This window comes from Agrilus planipennis, unplaced genomic scaffold (genome assembly GCF_000699045.2).
Source record: "Agrilus planipennis isolate EAB-ADULT unplaced genomic scaffold, Apla_2.0 scaffold87, whole genome shotgun sequence".
Lineage (NCBI taxonomy): Eukaryota > Metazoa > Arthropoda > Insecta > Coleoptera > Buprestidae > Agrilus > Agrilus planipennis.
This window is the reverse complement of record NW_020439134.1, coordinates 354,820-370,410: the sequence shown is the minus strand read 5'-3', so window position 1 is coordinate 370,410 and position 15,591 is coordinate 354,820. Positions and strand designations below refer to the sequence as shown.

General features: G+C 33.6%; 2 protein-coding genes across 5 annotated transcripts; one reads left to right on the top strand and one right to left on the bottom strand.

Moving 5' to 3' along the window:
- Positions 1–1,157: 1,157 nt before the first annotated feature.
- On the bottom strand, positions 1,158–8,333 carry LOC108740123 (eukaryotic peptide chain release factor subunit 1). The gene is made up of 6 exons (XM_025977771.1): positions 7,975–8,333; positions 7,717–7,892; positions 7,011–7,480; positions 6,231–6,581; positions 5,024–5,171; positions 1,158–1,274 (listed from the first exon to the last, which is right to left on the bottom strand). Exons 1-6 carry the CDS (start codon positions 8,058–8,060, stop codon positions 1,189–1,191), a joined length of 1,317 nt encoding a protein of 438 aa, XP_025833556.1. The 5' UTR covers positions 8,061–8,333; the 3' UTR covers positions 1,158–1,188.
- Positions 8,334–12,551: 4,218 nt separating this feature from the next.
- LOC108740124 (protein SERAC1) lies at positions 12,552–15,569 on the top strand. Of its 4 annotated transcripts, none has more exons than XM_025977783.1 (9): positions 12,552–12,856; positions 12,908–13,433; positions 13,492–13,768; positions 13,827–14,081; positions 14,344–14,527; positions 14,582–14,856; positions 14,965–15,123; positions 15,198–15,411; positions 15,468–15,569. In XM_025977783.1, exons 1-9 carry the CDS (start codon positions 12,789–12,791, stop codon positions 15,553–15,555), a joined length of 2,046 nt encoding a protein of 681 aa, XP_025833568.1. In that variant the 5' UTR covers positions 12,552–12,788; the 3' UTR covers positions 15,556–15,569. The 4 variants fall into 4 exon arrangements, with proteins under 4 accessions (XP_025833568.1, XP_025833567.1, XP_025833566.1 ...); XM_025977782.1 differs by having other exon boundaries at positions 14,287–14,527; XM_025977781.1 differs by having other exon boundaries at positions 13,827–14,099; positions 14,287–14,527.
- The last annotated feature ends 22 nt before the right edge of the window (positions 15,570–15,591 follow it).

Below are 15,591 nucleotides of genomic sequence, written 5' to 3'. Positions count from 1 at the left end.
CTAGATTAGATTACTGTTCGCAAATAGTTAAGGATGTGGGCTGTTCTAGTTTTAGGGAAATGCGAAGTTTAGCTCAGGATAGGAAAGAGTGGAGGTACGTGTCCAACCAGTCTTAGGACTGATGACCTTATGATGAATTTTTTTTTTGACAAATAAGCATTTACAAACATTTTTGGTAAAACTTGCGTATCACGGCTTTTTCAAAAATGTAACTTTCTTATTGAAAATGACTTAAAATGACCTAATTATGAAAACCTAAACATGAAATAATTGGGGTGAAGGTGTATTCAGCAGTTTTATTGAAAATAAAAATTTTTAGATTAGACTTCACAGTTAACAGTTCGTTTCGGCAGTTGCCGTTAACGGTTAAACTCCTGTAGTACTATTTTTAGTTAAAGGTCTATTTATTAAAAATTCAGATGAAAAAGCAGGGGTAAGGTGTCTTAAACAATTTTCTTTCTAAATAAATATTTTGCAGGTACCTATATAACGTACAGGAATTTCACAGTCACTTATCATAGATAACAGTTACCGCTCAGGCGTTTCCGACTTCGCCTCTACAGTTTAAGTCGCATTCGTTTAAAAAGTAATATCCGCTTAACAGCCATTTTTATAATATAAATAGATAGAGGTATAACGTATATATATATATATATATATACATACTTTTAAAGCAAAAATAATAATACTTCGGAATTTTACAAATTATTAAAACGTATCATGCAAAATAATTAACAATTAGTTAATTATTCTTAACATTTCATTCATTTTAAATTTGTATGGCTTCATGCAATAGACCATCTACCTTTAAGTATACACGAATACGCCATGGATGAAGGAGCTCCACTAACTATTGTTTTAGAGACGTGCACATACAAAAAAGCAATACAATTGTAATAATCCGTGGTTTCCTATATACATACGATGAAGTTGATTTCATAATCATAGGCCGTTATAATTAAATATAAAAACACTATTGCAGAATTATAATATTTTTAAATTAATCTAAATGTTCTTCACGGTATTTTTTTAAGGATGGGCTCTCCAAGTGTTGCGGTTACGAGTCCACATGAGCAAGTGGTCATAGAAGGGCGGAGTCCAATTTAGTAATCGGACACCGCCTACTCCAATCGCGTTAAGTCGTCTTCTTGTGCTTGTTATATTAAGTAATCACTTTTGATATAATGTTCAATAACTATCCAAATCAAATTCTTCTCCGTTTTCATACTCCTCCAGCTGCATACTCTGAAAGTCCACCTTGTACCGTAACAAACCTGTAAAATAACGTCTTTGTAACAATACATACTTTGACAATTCCAGTTTCCTACTTTCATGCAATCTTTAATTCTACCCACATTTATTTACGTATAATAAACGATTAGGGAATTAAAAATAATCATTCTTTTGTAAAATGTTCATAACATCATGTCTCGTTAACGTTTATAAATAAATATGTATCTAAAGATAAACTTTGGATTTAATTTCTAAGTACCCAATATATTCAGGAATTTATTAAGAATCGCGTAATGAATAATAATTTTGTACTTGCTAATAATTTAAACAGTGGAAGCAATTAATGCAAAACAAATAAAAGTTTTTTTGTCATCCATGTACAAGGTGGCCCAAAAAAGCAGGCAATATGCTCATTGTGGCTAAACTAAACTGAATCGAAAAATTTTTCAATATTTTAATATGACAATGCATCTAACATCTTAATTTAATTTAGTATACAGAATGTTAAAAAATAGGAAAATGGTTTCCTTTAAATGGCAGTACTTTTAAATATGAGTCCAATCAAAAATAATTGTTCGGAAGCCAAAATATATACGGGGCTATGCAATATCGCCGCGATTTTTGTACAGTCCCATATTTTGACAATCAAAACAAATTTTTTTATACCTACTCTTTTTCAATTGGACTCATATTTAACTGTGCTACCAATTAAAGGAAACCTTTTTTCAATTTTTGAACACTGTATAGTAAATTAACTTAAGATGTTACATGTGATTTCGTAGAGGGAGTAAATTCTGTATATTTTTCGATTAAGCTTATAGTTTGGGCAGTATAAACTTACTGCAAATCTTTTGGGCCATTTGACTAGAAAAAAAAAATTGAATATTGCGAATTTTTGTTTAGCCCCATATTTTGGCATTCTGAACAACTTTTTCTTTAACTTTTTTTGATTGGATCCATATTTAACAATGCTACTATTTAATCGAATTATTTTTTCTATTTTGAATACTCCGTGTANTCTACTTTGCGCCGGTCAAACTGAAGATCACATCGCTACAGAAAGTAAACGAAGTATATATGCTACGAGTTTTTTACATCTAAAGCAAAAAAAAAGATTGATGCGGATCCGGCTTACTTCTAGAAATACATGATGAAGAAGAGAAGTAATAGTCAAGGTATACCATCATCCATGGAATGAAAGGAAGAGAATGCAGAGTGTGGTTGGGTTATGCGAACCTCTTTGTTTTGTTTTTAATAAACTGTTGAGCTTGGATGTTTTCCTTGACCTACGAAAAATGACCTATGTAGTTCTTATTTACAAATCTGGTGACAGTAAGGATGTTATCAATTATAGACAAGTGTGTCTCCAATCATCTCTGCCTAAGCTTTTTAAAAAGATGTGCCTCAGTAGCATTGAATTTTTGTTCAAGGGCATGATGACAAATTATCAATACGGTTTTATGAATGCTCATTCCAATACCCCGAATTTTATGATATATATTAAAATTGTAGTGCGGTATTTATCCGAGATGCGAGATACTCGTTCACTTTATAATGAATTCAGTAAAGCGTTCGATTTGGTGGAACATTAAGTACTCCTGATGCTGAGGTGTAATTTATATAGTGCTGCATACTATCAACAATGAACACATGTGTTCCAATTGTATTAATTCATTTATACCGTGATAGGCTTGTAAACATTACGAGAAGTGTATTAATGAATTAATGTTTGAATTTACTTTACCCGCTAGAGTTAACTTCAAATCAATTAGAAAAAAATAGTTGCTGCTGTTGCTCCCTTGCCGGGAATCAAACCTGCGCCCCTGGTTTTACGCTCTAGTACTCTATCACCATTCTATCACTAAGCTACAAAAAGGTGTGACAGTTGACAGTACAATGCCGACGATACATACCTAAGAGTACAGATCGCAGAATTGTCGAACTAATGTATAATAATTTAATAAGACACTTTGAAATTTTGGAGGGTTAATTCAATGTCATCATCATCATAAGTCAGTCCTAAGACTGGTTGGACACGTACGTCCACTCTTTCCTAACCTGAACTAAACTTCGCATTTCCGTAAAACTAGAGCAACTCACATCCTTAACTATTTGGGAACAATAATCTAATCCAGGTCTACCTCTACCCCTTTTAAGTCCTATTTCTGCTTCTAATATGTCTCTGACTATACCTTCATGCCTGATAATTCAATGTAGGTATTAGTGAATTAATTTTACATACTTCGATAACCTCAATTTAATATGGAAAATTGCTGCTGCTGTCGAACCTGAGCTCTGGTTTTACAAACCTTGTACCTTACTGGTCGAGTACTGGTACGTGTCTCATTATTAGTAGTAGCAGTTTTGTTGATATTTATTTTAACCTGCCGACAAGCGGTATTGTTTACGTTCTCCTTTGTTATAACTTCCTTATTTAAACTGGCTGTATATGGTAAGTACCAACCCAAGTTGCCAATTCAGTCCAGGATCGAGTTCAGATTGTAACTTGTTTTTTTTACATTTTTTTAAATCTCTTAATCACTGTGCTGTACTCACTATGCGATCCCCTATTGAGTCTAGTTAACACCCTACAAAGCTTCCTTCTTAATTCGGAAACACCCTGTATATAAGCACCAAATTGATAGACTCGAGGTAGTCCAGGCGAAATTTATGAGGTATATTAAATATCGTTTGAAAAAGTGAGGCATTATCAAGGACCGAAACCAGCGATATACGTACACAGGAAGTAGGAAACTGACAAAAGGAGGAAGTATCAGGCGCTCTTTGAACTAGAGTACAGATACTGGAACGCGCTCGCTATGTTATACTTCGTTTACTTTCTGAAGCGATGTGACCTTCAGTTTGACCAGCGCAAAGTAGAAAAGAACAGCATTNTATAATTATTTATTACAATGATTATATTACCATTATAAATCCACTCTTGCTTATTTACACAACTTTCATAACATTTTTACAATGACAGTTCTCAATAAAATCTTAATGTCCACAACATTTTGGATAACAGACAACAGACATTGTAATTGCTATCATTTTCTTCTTATTATAAATGAGCTTTTATGTAATTTTTCACATTTAAGGGAATACAATTTTTAATGCTCTGATAACATGTGGCTGTGACAAAGCAATCTTTTTAAATTTATTAGCACTATTAGCTGAAACCAAATTACATATTTATCTTTGTAATAACAAATCTATAATACATTATGAGCCGATTTTTTCTTTGTTTAATTATTACATACATATCTGTCTTTAAAATCTTTATATCAGGCAATTTTTATATTTTCAGATTCATTTTTGTGGGTGTCAAGAATAGAATTACGTAACTGATTAAAAATTAATCGACTCTATATTTAAGAATTTTACATCAATGTCGTGTTGATGATTAGGAACCTATGATTCGATAATAGGCACAGTAAACACAATTCGCACTGCATCAAGCATTCTTGTCATTGGTAAACAATAATTCTGATTCTGCTTAAATTTACTATTGAATTTATATGATTTTTTCAATTCTTTCCAGTTCTATTTCAGAATTTTGGATTGTAACGTCTATTTGTGTATTTCAAGCCATTTTACTATTATAAGTCATTAAAAACTCAATAAAAAATTATCGCTAATGCATACAGGAAACCAAAGTAAAGAAAGCGAGACAAAAATACCACCTACAATCATTAAATCAACAAGAAAAGAAAAATGCTAGCGAGAAAGATTTGACTTTAGTTGCAGAATAAATAGAAATCATTAACAAAAATGTCACATTGATACTGACCTCCAATGCCACCGAACCCTCGTACAAACTGTGATCCTTCTTGCGATTTGTCCGTGATAATTTCTAAAGTAGCACCGAAATTCTTGTAGTTATTCGCGAGCCATTCCAATAGTGGTTGACATTCAACTAATTCTAATTCGACGCCGGTCTAAAATACAAAAAATAAAATAAAATTATATTCCCCCAATGAAATACACAAGATGGAGAGCTGAACATTAGCTTATTAAATACAAATGAAGTTTTATTACATACTCTTTAATTACAATAGGAGCCATTGTTGCTTCAAACATTTTAAAACTATATACCTATTTCCTATTACAATTGGTGTTCAACTTTTACGCCAATACTGATTTTTAAGTGGAACACTCCAGCCAAATTTTAAGAAATCAGAACACATTCTACTAGCTATAAATAGAAAATATAAAGTGGGGGAAGCCATTATTTGCAGTTTTTTTTTACTGAGAAAATTGAGTGTAATATGTGACAGTAATGAGATGAGGGACATTAAAAATTTTACAAATATTTTTTATTGATAGTTATTTTTATGATAAATTACACTTATCACGATAGCCATTTTCCTGCTATGTGTAGACATCTAAACAATGAAAATTAGTGTGCGATTTTTACACCTCTCCCCACCCATCACCCATTTTTTCACCTCACCTATAGCCTCTACCGAATCTTCTTTTTGACCATTTAATGGTAAAATACTAACATTAAAAAAAAAGTTCATTATTGGCCCATAACTAAAAAGCTGAAAGAAATTAATTACAATCGTTTGTGTATTCATTTACTAGATATGCAACAGTCTATATATGTTAGAACAAGAACATTAGTTAGAAAATGAAAACCATAGTGCTTGTTTCCATTGGAGGTAATTGAATATGTGCATGGACCTAGCATTACAATTAAAGTAATATAAAAATACATAATTTTAACTTACTAAAAACTAAGAGAAATATAGGCCAAGCATTGAACTAGATTAAAAAAAGAAAATCAACTAAAAACAATACTTCTCAGGAAATTTGCTTGGCTTTCCCTAACCTGAATTATGTTTTTTTAGCATCTTGAAAAAACGCCAATCATTGAAAACTTCTTCTTTTTAAAACTGGGCTGGAGCCCAACTAATGCACAATTATCATTTTCACTTTTAACTTTAATAAATTCAACAACTCAAAGATCATACTAGTATATTTTGTCATCTTACCTCTTTATCTGTAAAATGAGACTTATCTTTCTCTTGTTCTGGGGTTAAATGGAGTACAGTTTCTGTTCCCACAGTATGATTCTTCAGTACGTATCGTTGTATGTCAAGGTTTTCCCAGCAGATGAGGGTTTCTACAGCGCCAAGCTCAAGTCCTTTAAGAGTATCCTCTACTCCAAAACAGTATTTGCCCGTGTCCTGGCTGATTTCATCAAAGTACCTGCCGATAAGTTTCTTTTCTTGAATAAACTTTACATTCTGCAAAGACTCAGCTGCCAACTCTATAGCTTGATTGAAGCCATTTTCACCGCCATAAGATACATCAACTAGTTTTATTACTTTAGCTTGAAGTCTCTGTAATGGGCAAAAGAAAATAGTTATACAGTAAATTTCCATTTCCTTGGCATTTTAATATATGATGTACTGTAATTTATCTGCTAAAAGTTTTAAGTATGTTACTAGTAGAACGTATGTTATATCCAATTGCCATAATTGGTCCTTTATGTATATTTACCTATATAATTCAAGGTTTTGTTAACAAACATCACCATGTTTTCCACTTGATTATTATTATCATCTATTAACAATAAAATAATACATATTTTAAAAGAAAAATGGAATCTCTTTTAAAATCACTCATGCATACATGAAATTTGTCATAGGAATATATCCTATTATCTTATAATAAGGAGCAATGGATTAAATAATTGTCACTTCTTTGAAACTTTTGTAGGTGCTTATTAATGTATTTTTCATTAATTTAGTAGACATATAGATACTTACAGGATCGAACATATCAGATTGACTAAGTTCAGTCTTGAAATCGGCACTTCCGGCAAGTATAAGTCCAGCGATGTTAGGCTTGTCATTGGTTATAAAGAGCTGCGTTGCAACCTCGGCAACTTTTCTTACATAGTTGTGTCTCTTTTCCATTCTTAATCGCGCAAAACGTAACGCAGACTGACCCCCTCTTCCATGCTTTTTTGGAAGGTCTACAGTAAACTTATGAAGCACTTCACGGGTATTACCTTGCAATGTGCCAAATAACGCTCCATTACCGTCCATTACGATAAAACCGAATTTATTGTCATCAGCCAGAAGGGCTGTCAATGCCTCTGTGTGAAATTTGTTGTCACATAAATACAGGGAGGTATTTATCGGTTTAAATGGCTCAAAGTCTATGTTAACTTTCTTTTCTTTGCCTTCATCTGTTACTATTGTACCGCAGTAAATTACTAGACCATTTGGTGGAACTGTAACCAATATAGATTAATTGAAGACTTAATAAATAAAAAGCAAAACAATTACTATACATGTGGCTTTAAATAAAATAAATATTTGCCATATTTCAATGCTAACTTCTAATTACAACTGCAAACAATAATAAATAAATCATATTTCTTGATTTACACTGTTATTTAAACATTGAAAAGGTCTGTAACTAAATATGAATAAATAGGTCATTTTTTAAAGTTTCTTTTAAAATTACCTTTGGTATATAACTTCAAACGATGTTGTACTGAAGTAATTGCACCTAAAACAGACAACCTGTTCACTCGAGACTTGATATTTGATGCAGTACCAAATTCATCTGCTAACATCTTGCTGACTCTCGAAATTTGATCTTTTGGAGGTATTATTAGTGAAATCATGCTGGTGCCGTTCCTTAAATTAAACACATTCACTTAATATATTGTGTAATTCACAACCGTATGGAAATAATTCGGCAACATTAATAACTACTCACCCCCTGGCTAGTTCCAAGCTTTTGATTAGTTTTTTTATTTTCCATATTTCTACGTTACGGTCCGCTGATGTTTCTTCATTTGACATGATTAAAATTTTTATATGGTTGCTGCTGACAAATTAAAAACGTGTATTGTTCTTAGCAAAATGGCGCGTACTGATCAAGTCTGATCAAACACGTCTCAACGTGATCGTGGTAGGTTTGGGCTTTTCCAGCTCCTCCTAGCTACACTTTTGTTCTCACAATAACGAACAAACTGCTCTTAACTAGTTAACAGCGGATTTGACAGGAACAAACAAGACTGCATCAGGTTCATGGGGGAAAAGGAGACGTGGGGAATGATAAACGTCCTTCCAGAGAAGGAANGGATCGGCTTCAGATTGTAACTTGTTTTTTTTACATTTTTTTAAATCTCTTAATCACTGTGCTGTACTCACTATGCGATCCCCTATTGAGTCTAGTTAACACCCTACAAAGCTTCCTTCTTAATTCGGAAACACCCTGTATATAAGCACCAAATTGATAGACTCGAGGTAGTCCAGGCGAAATTTATGAGGTATATTAAATATCGTTTGAAAAAGTGAGGCATTATCAAGGACCGAAACCAGCGATATACGTACACAGGAAGTAGGAAACTGACAAAAGGAGGAAGTATCAGGCGCTCTTTGAACTAGAGTACAGATACTGGAACGCGCTCGCTATGTTATACTTCGTTTACTTTCTGAAGCGATGTGACCTTCAGTTTGACCAGCGCAAAGTAGAAAAGAACAGCATTAGACCAGAAAAGGAAGGAGACAACTCTCGGCCAAACTCTTAACCGATGAGGAGCGTATAATCTGTACAGTACCGCACGGAAAAATTGACCATTTTATCCAATACAATTGCATTGCTCAAATGTGCTGTTATTGGTACCATTTACTACTGAAAATATCAACGAGATGTTTATTTATATTTGAAGATATATTACAGGCTTTAACGCTTGTTTTCGACTCGCCCTACTATTCATGATTAAACAAAACTTTTGGCAGGTACTGTATGAAAATGTATGAACAAGAGTCGAGAGTATAATGAGTTTTTTTCTCCCTACCTACGATCTTGCCAGCGCGGATGTAAGTAATTGGAAGGGACACATCGCTAGAGAAAGTAAATGAAGTATACGTCGGTGGGCTCACTTGACGGGTAAAAAATTGAGAATGAAGTAGAAGCTCTTTTCAGCGGTTTCATCTCAATCCTCTCTTTGAAAATACGCCAACCAAGAATTAAAATTTCATTCATTTAGTGTTTGAACGGTTTTTTGAACTTATTGATTGCTTTAGGGCGTTGGTACGGGTTATACGTAATGGAAAGCTTGCCAGAAATAACAAGTTCACCATTAACTGTGTTAGTGGTATTAAAAAGTTAACATCAATTGCTATTTTATTGCCCAAACGCGTTAAGCGAGTGAAGGTGTCTTGTATGGAATGTAAAATAGATCTGAATTTCTGGTACCGACTCTAAATGAAATTTGTGATATTAGAAAACAGCTGTCGAAAAGGTTGTTCATGATTTTAAATAAGAAAGAGAGATCAAAAGTCATTCTTCTATTTAGTAAAGTTTGTAAATTCAGTTGATCTAAGATTGAAGAATAATCATGGTTATCACGCGACATCGCGTTGCCCATGCGAAAATCAGCGTAACGCAAAAATTTATGCTGCGGTTTTATCTTGTACATTTGAAAAAGTACATATGTACACCTTTCAATTGTATACAATTCCTAGTAAATAAATACAATTCCGAGGCTATTTAGGAAATGTATAAAATATTATTTCAAAGATTTTTTACTACACGCATATCCTGGGANGGTGAGGAGCGTATAATCCGTACAGTACTGCACGGAAAAATTGACCATTTTATCCACTACAATTGCATTGCTCAAATGTGCTGTTATTGGTACCATTTACTACTGAAAATATCAACGAGATGTTTATTTATATTTGAAGATATATTAAAGACTTTAATGCTTTTTTTTGACTCGCACTACTATTTATGATTGAACAAAATTTTTGGCAGGTACTGTATGAAAAAATATGTTTAGTGAACAAGAGTCGAGAGTATAATGAGCTTTTTTCTCCCTACCTACGATTTTGCTAGCGCGCATCCAAGACATTGGAAGGGGAACATAGTTAGAGAAAGTAACTGAAGGATAAATATCATTACCCTTTGTATATATATTATCTATGATAAATATAAAGTGTACGAATAACTCCGCTGTTGAGGAGTGGCTTACCATCTCTCTTTCACACACAGGCTTTTATGAGTCCATAGCGGGAATCAGGTGAAAATGAGGCAGGTGTGCGATAAGCGTGTATGATTTTACAATGACAATCTCTTTCAAATGATGCCGTCCTTTGGGGTAAAGCACTCCGAACGTAAACTAGTCCCCCATTCGGATGTCCAGGCGGGGACTACCTCGGGGGATATCATCAATTAGTGCAATAGGGATAGGTGCAATATTTCACACTAGTCGGACCGTGGAATGTTAGGACAATGAGGCAAGTAAGGAAATTGGAAAATTTAAAAGTAGAGATGAAAAGATTAGAATTAGATATAGTAGCTATTAGTGAAGTCCGTTGGCCCGAAGCGAATACATACATGATCGGTGGAAGGTAATTTGAGGGTAGGAAATGTAATGTGTAGGTTATTTACAAAAAAGCGATAGGTTAGTTAAGGTTAAATTAAACTCGAAGCCGGTAAAAACGGTATTAATGCAGGGTTACATGCCTACATCATCTTACAGTGATGAAGACAGCAGCGGTTTATGCGGATACAGAAGACGTGTTAAGTTTAATGAAAGGGCAGGAAAACCTAAAAGTTGTAGGAGACTTCAACGCAGTAATAGGTGAAGGTAAAGACGGTCCAATAGCAGGTTCTTTTAGATTAGGTAATAGAAATGATAAGGGAGATAGACTGATAGAATTTTGCGATAAACATAACTTAACCATCGCGAATACTTTATTCAACCATTACGTTAGGAGGCGCTATACGTGGAAGATCCCAAGTGATTTAGGGAGATATCAGTTAGATTACGTACTTGTTAGGCAAAGATTTAAAAATCAAGTGATGGACTGTAGGAGTTATTCAGGAGCAAATATAGATAGAGACCATAACTTAGTAGTTATGAAGAATAATCTTAAATTGAAAATCCTGAAAGATAGGGAAGGTAGGAGATGTCTTGACTTAGAAAAGCTAAAATGTAACGAAACGCGTGATAGGCTAGGTACAAGGACAGACGAAATACTGAAGGCGGCGGGAGAAACGAATGACGGGGACATAGATACAGAATGGAACTGCATTAACACGTGCCTAAAGACAGCAGCTACAGATATATTAGGTCTTAAACGAAACGAAAGTAGGAAACCCTGGATAACAAATGTGCTTGTAGGAATAATAAAAGAAAGGTGGAAATACAAAAACAGGACAGACGAAGAAGGGCAAAAAAGATATGACTATAAAGTGGGAAATAATTAGGAAGTGTAGAACAGCTAAGAAACAGTGGAATAATAGGAAGTGTAAAGAAGTAGAAGAAAAGTTTGAAGTAGGTAAAACCGATGAGGCGTATAATATAATTAAAAGGAATTTTAGAGATTTAGGGTACAGTAGTAATAATATAAGAAACGAGGTAGGGGTCATTTCGAGGAAAAGGTAGATAGGTGGACAGAATATTTACGAGACGGGGAAAGTCCTATAGGATTATAAACGGAACGTGGTAGTAACCATACCTAAAAAAGGAGGCGCGGATAAGTGCGAGACATTTAGATCAATTAGCTTAACTTCATGCGTCAAAAATCTTAACTAGATTTGTACAGAGGAGGATGGAAAAAGGATGGAAGAACTATTAGGGATCAAGATCAATTTAGTTTTAGAAGAAATTGAGGAACGCGGGAGGCCACTCTAGCTTTACTGGGCACAATAAAGAAAACGATAGAAAAAAGAAAGAGTGCGTACATGGAATTTGTAGATTTAGAAAAAGCTTTTTACAATGTTAAATGGCAGAAGATGTTAAATATACTTAAAAATGTAGGGATACTACAAAGATAGAAGAGTGATACTTAGTTTGTATAAAGAGCAACAGGCAGTTATAGAGCTGGGGCTGCAACGTAGAGAAGTAAATATTAGGAAGGGAGTCAGACAAGGATGCACACTACCATGGCTACTTTTTAATCTATACATCGAAGACGCGGTCAATATCATTAAAGACAGTACAACTGCATGGATAGATATACAGGGATAAAAGATTAGTATGCTTAGATTTGCAGATGATATGGCAGTATTAGCATCTAGCAAGAAGTTAGAGATAGGTTTAAATAAAATGGATGCGGTACAGTGAGCGCGGCGAAAAAGGAAAGTTAATCTACAGTTTGAATTGGGATTATGTGCTCTAATTAGTGAAAAGTGAATATCGGCTTTTGATACTGATTACTTTTTAAGCAAATATATGAAAATTTTCAGAAATTATCTATTGCCAGTGTTGTCAAAATTGTAATGATTGTCATTTGTCTATGATTGTCATATTATCTATGATTGTCATTTATTGTTTAGATAATTCATAAGGTTCAATAGTTTTCGAAATGTCTGTCAAGAAAAAATGAAGTGAGTAAATAACTAATAGATGATTTAAAAATATGATTTGTGAGGAGTAACGCCAAGATAATTTAAGAATAGAAAAGGCGAAATGTACAAAAATATTCAGGTACTGAATTCTAGGACAAATGGAGATTGTTAAAGTGAATTTTGGTTCTTTGAGTGCTATTTACACATTCAATAAATTACAATAAATGTTGCGTTTTTATCAAAAACACAAAAGAGTTATTAAAATATCAGCAGCCCTTCTGTTATCTTCAGGGTGAGAGTAAGTCCCATATAATTCATGTATTATTTAAGATTGAGTTTATAGGTTAGGATGGTTGGTTTTTGAAGTGGATAGGACACGTCGAATAATAAATAATGCCCTAGATACATCAGTAATTGATTTGCTTGAACTAAAAAGTAACCCAGATAGTAAGCAAGACGAACCTTTATTAAAAAAGCTTATTGAAAGGTATAAGGACGTCTATCTTGCGGGTCCTAAATCAAAGTTGACTTACATGAAGTTTATTTATGCTCAACAACTTGTTACTTTGTCAAAAACTAATATTAAGCCAATAAAGAAGATAGCAATTTACCATCTTAGTAAACTTAAAAATTTAGAACCATGGCAGTTTCAATTATTGTCACAAATGTGTGATGCTAAAACTGCTGTTTCTTTAGCTCGCATTAGTGATACAGACCTTAGAATTATTCGAGAACCTCTCTTGCGAAATCAAAAGTTACCACACCAGGATATTATTGAAACTGTAAAAAAATTACTGTACCAATTAAATTCCTCATCAGATCATTTATGTATAGCATATTTTCTTGAGACTGCATTTTCAAATGATCATGTAAGTTCTAAATGTAACAAAAAGGCAGTGAAATGTTACATATACAGAGGAGTTGTAGGAACATCATAAATTCGCTGACCATGAATATCCTAATGTTGGACTTACACGAATAATAGAATCCTCTGAAAACATTTTGCCATTATGTATCGAATCACTTCTACATCATGCTTCTATTGAAGATCAAGCCAAAGAAATTGCTGTATACAAAGGCTTGCAAGTATTGATGGAAGTTTATAAACAGTACCCAGATAATGTGGATGTTAACATATCGATTTGTAAAATCTTATCACATGTTTCCTTCTTTCCTCAATTTCTTGATGAAATGTTTACAATTGGTATGTGTAAAAGTCACCCAGTAAAATCTAATGCTTAACATTTATTTGTTCACCAAAGGGTGGATTCGTATTTTGGGAGAATGGTCCAGAAATATTGACTTGCGACTTTCTTTACCAGCCGTAAAAACTTTAGCAAATTTAGAGACTGATAAACACATTGCTGGTCTTTATTCGCGTAGTCTATATGTTTTGTATCCCACTTGTGATAGTGAGGAAGAGACTTATGTTGACGTTATATTTATTCATGGATTACTGGGCGGCGTGTTTTTTACTTGGCGGCAAAGAGGAAATAAAGAAACTTTAGGTTTGATGGGTAAGCAAAGGGATAAAGGTAAGATGGATTTCAGATTGCCACATTGCATGATTGAATTCCTCTTAATCCTTCCCACAATCCCTCCAGCATTTAAGTGTAAGGATCGTAAATAATAATTCCACGTTCCTTCGACATATGTATATAGTGTGGTTATCGTTTTTATCTCATTTTAATGTACATATATCTGCGTTTTTTTTTCACTCAGGACAACCTAAGTCTCGTAAAAATGTCAGACTTGATAAAATTTTGTCTGATCCTGTAGAGAGTATTTCGAATGATGGAGTATACTTCAAATGTCCGCCAAAAAATGAGAATAAACTTATGAATCCTCCTAAACAACATAAACAGAATCATAGTAGGGAATTAGAAGACGACTTTGATTTTGTTCTTTACGATTTACCCATCAAAAGTAACGAGCACGGTAAAGGTCCTTTTGTCATTTCCAGGTATAAAAATGTGTATGACTATAGCTTGTTAGGTATGTTTCAATGAATTTCTAGTGTAAACACTAGCCCAAATGATGAATATACTCAATGTTGGCCAAAAGATTGGCTGCCAGAAGACTGTAAACATTTAAGAATAATCGGTATTAATTATGATACTAACTTGTCTATGTGGGCACCTATTTGTCCCATGGAACGGACCAAAACAACAATAGATGAACGAAGTAATGAAATGATGATAAAATTGTTGAGAGCTGGCGTGGGTGAAAGACCCGTAGTATGGGTAACTCATTCTATGGGCGGTTTAATCGCCAAAAATATATTGTGCAAAGGTGAATAATAAGACTTAAGCATTACTTAACTCTTTATGTAATGGCGGCCGTTTTATTCAGGTTTACTGTTATATATATTAGTGTCGAATATAAAGTATATTCTTTTAGCATGGAATAGCAATGACCCAAAAGTGAAAAGTATTGCTGAAAAAACAAAAAGTATTATATTTTATAGCACTCCCCACACTGGCTCAAAAGTAGCAAGTGCCACAACTCCAACTTCGTATGTTTTGTGGCCATCGGTAGAAGTTCAAGAATTGAGACAAGGTACCAACAATACTCTGAAAAGTCGGTTAAAAACTGTTTTGAATAAATTGAGCATGGCGCTAATTTCTTTCTAGAGTATACTGGACTTCGCGACATTCATCAAAATTTCCTAAAATTTCTTGAACATAATCCAATCGACATTATTAGCTTTATAGAAACAAAACCAATTGTAGTAACGGCTATGAAATTCAACGTTTTGCTTGTTGAACCAGAATCGGGAAATCCAGGAGTAGGAGAGTATTTTGAAGTACCTTTAGATCATTTGGAAATTTGCAAACCAAAAAACAAGTACAAATATAGTTTAACAGGCATACCCGTATATTTATGTTATAATTTATTTACAGAGATTCCTTTTTATATCAAAAAACTTTATCCACTATTTTGAAAGCAGTTGAAGAGGAGAAAAATTACAGTCGACTTGAAAATCCTTAATTATAATAGATTTAATTATTTATTTACACATTCAAT